The sequence below is a fragment of the Sander lucioperca genome, chromosome 11, assembly GCF_008315115.2.
Source record: "Sander lucioperca isolate FBNREF2018 chromosome 11, SLUC_FBN_1.2, whole genome shotgun sequence".
In the NCBI taxonomy this organism is placed as follows: Eukaryota; Metazoa; Chordata; class Actinopteri; order Perciformes; family Percidae; genus Sander; species Sander lucioperca.
In genome coordinates, this window is record NC_050183.1 from 3425112 (window position 1) to 3428600 (window position 3489).

A 3489-nucleotide genomic window follows, 5' to 3' on the forward strand; every position below is an offset into this window, starting at 1 on the left:
ATCAGTCAATTGTTTAAATAGGGAGAAATAAGCATTTAATATTGTATCAGCTTTTATGTATTTTTTGACTGTTGATAACTTACTAATGTGTTAAGGAAATTGCCTAAAGTTAGCATTTTTAGTTATTTATTTAACTGCTTTGGCTGTAGATGCACATTCAGGCTCTGTGTCATCTCCTGTGTGGGAGTGGATGGAGAACGGCCAGCATTTGTTGTGAGTTTACATAACCTGGAATTATCTGCTCCCAATAAGTCAGAAAGGGAGAGAAGTGCCTGTTGTTAATTACCAAGAAACTGACTAAGCATCAGTGTTAGTCTTTAGCTCAGCACCACCACATTCCAACAAAACTACGATTCCTTAATCTATTTTAAGCAGCGAACTTCAAGTGTTTAAAAAAAAAGAGAAGAGAGAATGCCCTGAAGAAATGACCTGAATTGTTTCTAGTTACCCCCTTAAGCATTTGCCTCTTTCTCGTTCTCTCTCTCTAGTTGGTGAAGTTGTGTATTGGGATGATTGATGCTGGAAAAGCCTACAATGCAGCCAACAAGCAGTTTGTTAGCGGGATCCGGGAGCTAGCCCAGCAGTCCACCAAAGATGAGGTCATTGAGGTAAACAAAAAACAACCTGGCTTGATCTGAATCATAGAAAGTCACCAGCATTAGTACAGCGTGGGTTTGTTTTTTTGCATGTGTGGGGGCAGGCCTCTTTTGACAATTTATACAATTGCTGTACCTTCTCTCTGTTTGCACGCACTACCTTATGTCTCTTTTGAGTCAAGTGCTTTCATCCTTACATGACATTACCAGATTAAATCAAAATTTTAAAAAATGAGGCCTAGTAAAACCTACCGTCCATTGGGTCTTGACGAGGTCAGATGTTTTTTTTTTCCCACATGAATTTTGCATGGCGAGGCAAGCTTTTCCTCTGCCTTTGTGTATTTCCCTCAATGCCTCTCCCTTGGGTTTGAAGTTCAGCCACTGCATGGATTTGGAGAGAGTAACTTCGCCAAAATAATTCTTTCCTAAAGTGTTATTGTGTCTCCAAAAAAGACCAAAGTTTCCATGTAGCCATATCTGTCTGACAGAAGAGTCTGTGTCAGACATCCTATTGTTTTAATCCAGGCCTTGTTTTTATCGTTATAAGAATACATGGTGACGTTCTTATTCTGCCTGCCTTCATGGCTGTCCTCCTTTTCTCTCCACAGTCCAGTCTCACAAAGTTTGCTGAGAGCCTGCAGGAGATGATCAACTATCACACGGTATGCACATCTACGTATATATCACTGCCATGTGAAACCGGATGCATTGTCTTTTTTCCCCCTCCTAAACAGCTGTGTGATGACAAAACTCAGCTGGGCCGACAGTCTGGAAGCTCTTTAACTGTCAGAGTTTTTATTTACTGCTGGGAAGGACAGCAGCAGACTACAAGACAGAGACTTTATGTCTGTGAGAGGATGGCCACTGGTTTGACATAGGGAAGCGGAAACAAGAAATACTTTATAGGGGATAAGCAGTCATGTAGGGGTGCCCTTAAGCAAGACATTTAACCTTCAACTGCTTTTATGGTACAGAAGGAATTGGCATGGCTACACATATAAGACTATATCACAAAAATAACAAAGTTACTTCTGCTCCCAGCATATAAAGTCCTGGATATAAAGAGAGGATTTTCCTGTCTCATAAAATCTATTCCCTGCCTTCCATGTTGCGGAATCTGTGGTATCTGGTAGAATAAATCATGCGTTACTGAGGTAAACATGGTCATGGTCAATCTTTAAAGGGGTGATAGAATGCAAAACCGAGTTTACCATGTGGTTGTCATCCTGGAGACCATTTTAGGCTTCAGTTAGAGTAATATAAGTATTCTGTTGGCTTTACATTTTTTACATCACGGTCATCTAATGCACTCCACTTTCAACCACTAGATCTTGGACAACAAATAAACATGAGGCCTTATTGTTTTATCCTCTCTTGTCCCCCACCAAACACTCCAAGGAGCCCAGTAGGACAGATCTGATTATGTGGCTGTTCTGTCCCCTTGTTAGCCTCCTCAGTTGTCAGTCTCTGGTAGGCATGACGCTGACATTCAGAAATGGAGACAACTTTCCTCTCTTTATCCTCTCATTAAGAATTCCTTTAACACAGAAAGGAGGTATAGGGTGAGCCTAGAGGCTTTTGTTCTACGGTACAAGTTTTTTGCTTGATCTCTCCTGTCATGTCATGTTTCTATAAGCTCTGCATAACATGTTCAGAGTGAGTTTCCATCCAGCATCACACTGTCTGTGAGATGTTTGTTAGAACAAACAACTTTACCAGAGGTGCTGCTACTGGGAATTGAACCTTTGCTATATTTGTGCTTGTGGATGGGAAATGTACATCTATGCTAAATGTGCTTCCCTAAAAGTATTTTTAAGATCAGGAACTTGAATGAATGTGAATAATGAACAGTCAAACGTCGATTTAATAGGCTTTATGCAGGACATTTTGACCTGACCACTGTAACTAATAATATTAATAAAGCCGCCGTTCTATTTAAGTGTCAAAAAGACCTATGTTGCACACACCTAATTAATACTATTGCTGCTGCAACAACTACCAAGACCATTTTTAGTGGGGCAAGAGAATGGTAAAATAAGTTAAAGGCACTTTTATTTAGATGCATTTATTTTAGGAATTGATTAGTTGATTGGCAGAGATTCATCAGGTCGTATTTTGATAACCGATTAATCATTAGTAAGTACTTTTTAAAGCAAAATGCCAAACGTTTCAGCATCGTAAATGTAATTTTTTTTCTAGAAGTATAGTAAATTGAATGTCAAAACCCAAAGTAATCTTTATACGTCACCTTGAAATCTAGAAAATTGTGGGCATATTTGTTTCACAATTTATAGAGAAAATCATTAATTGATTAATAAAAAAAAGCAGTTTAATCAGTACTATAAGTACCATTTTTACCTTGTTTAAAACTGATTTAACACTATTCATATAGCAGTTAAAGCTGAATGCAGCATTAAACTTTATCCTTGGGATGAAGTGGAAAACAATACTTTATAGGTCAACTAAATCTCATATTTCATCACATCATTACATGTGAGGTTTTGGCTCATTTTGTTCAGGTTTGATTGAATTGAGTTCTACAGGCAGTCTTAGTTCCACCTTGAAGCCAGACTGTAATATTGCCAGATTAAATATGAAACTGTATATGTCTTCATAACTAGTATCTCAAAAAGCTGCAGGCTGGGCAGTCTACCATTACTCAACAGCGGAGTCTTTCTTCACCAAATCCTCTTATCAGCTTCCTTGACTAGACCCCTAAAAGCCTCCAGGAGCCACAGTGCAGGCCTGCCACTGTGACTCAACAGTGGAAACTGTGGTCACGTCAGCTGACTGTCAGAGAGATTTTTGCCACTCGGCGATCTTTCAGCACATGATCCACTCAAACACAGTGCTCAATCTGTTTGTCATTGGTTGCCTCTCCCAGCCACACTGC

The 3489-nt window shown here is 39.4% G+C and overlaps 1 protein-coding gene across 5 annotated transcripts in view; it reads left to right on the top strand.

Annotated features, from left to right (window-relative positions):
* The window catches only part of LOC116055374 (arf-GAP with coiled-coil, ANK repeat and PH domain-containing protein 2), a 55057-nt gene that overhangs the window by 20621 nt on the left and 30947 nt on the right, over positions 1 to 3489 (top strand). For all 5 annotated transcript variants that reach the window (XM_031307341.2, XM_031307346.2, XM_031307342.2 and 2 more), the window contains exons 3-4: positions 489 to 608; positions 1205 to 1258. In XM_031307341.2, the coding sequence (XP_031163201.1) occupies positions 489 to 608; positions 1205 to 1258 (174 nt within the window). The remainder of the gene's footprint in view (positions 1 to 488; positions 609 to 1204; positions 1259 to 3489) is intronic.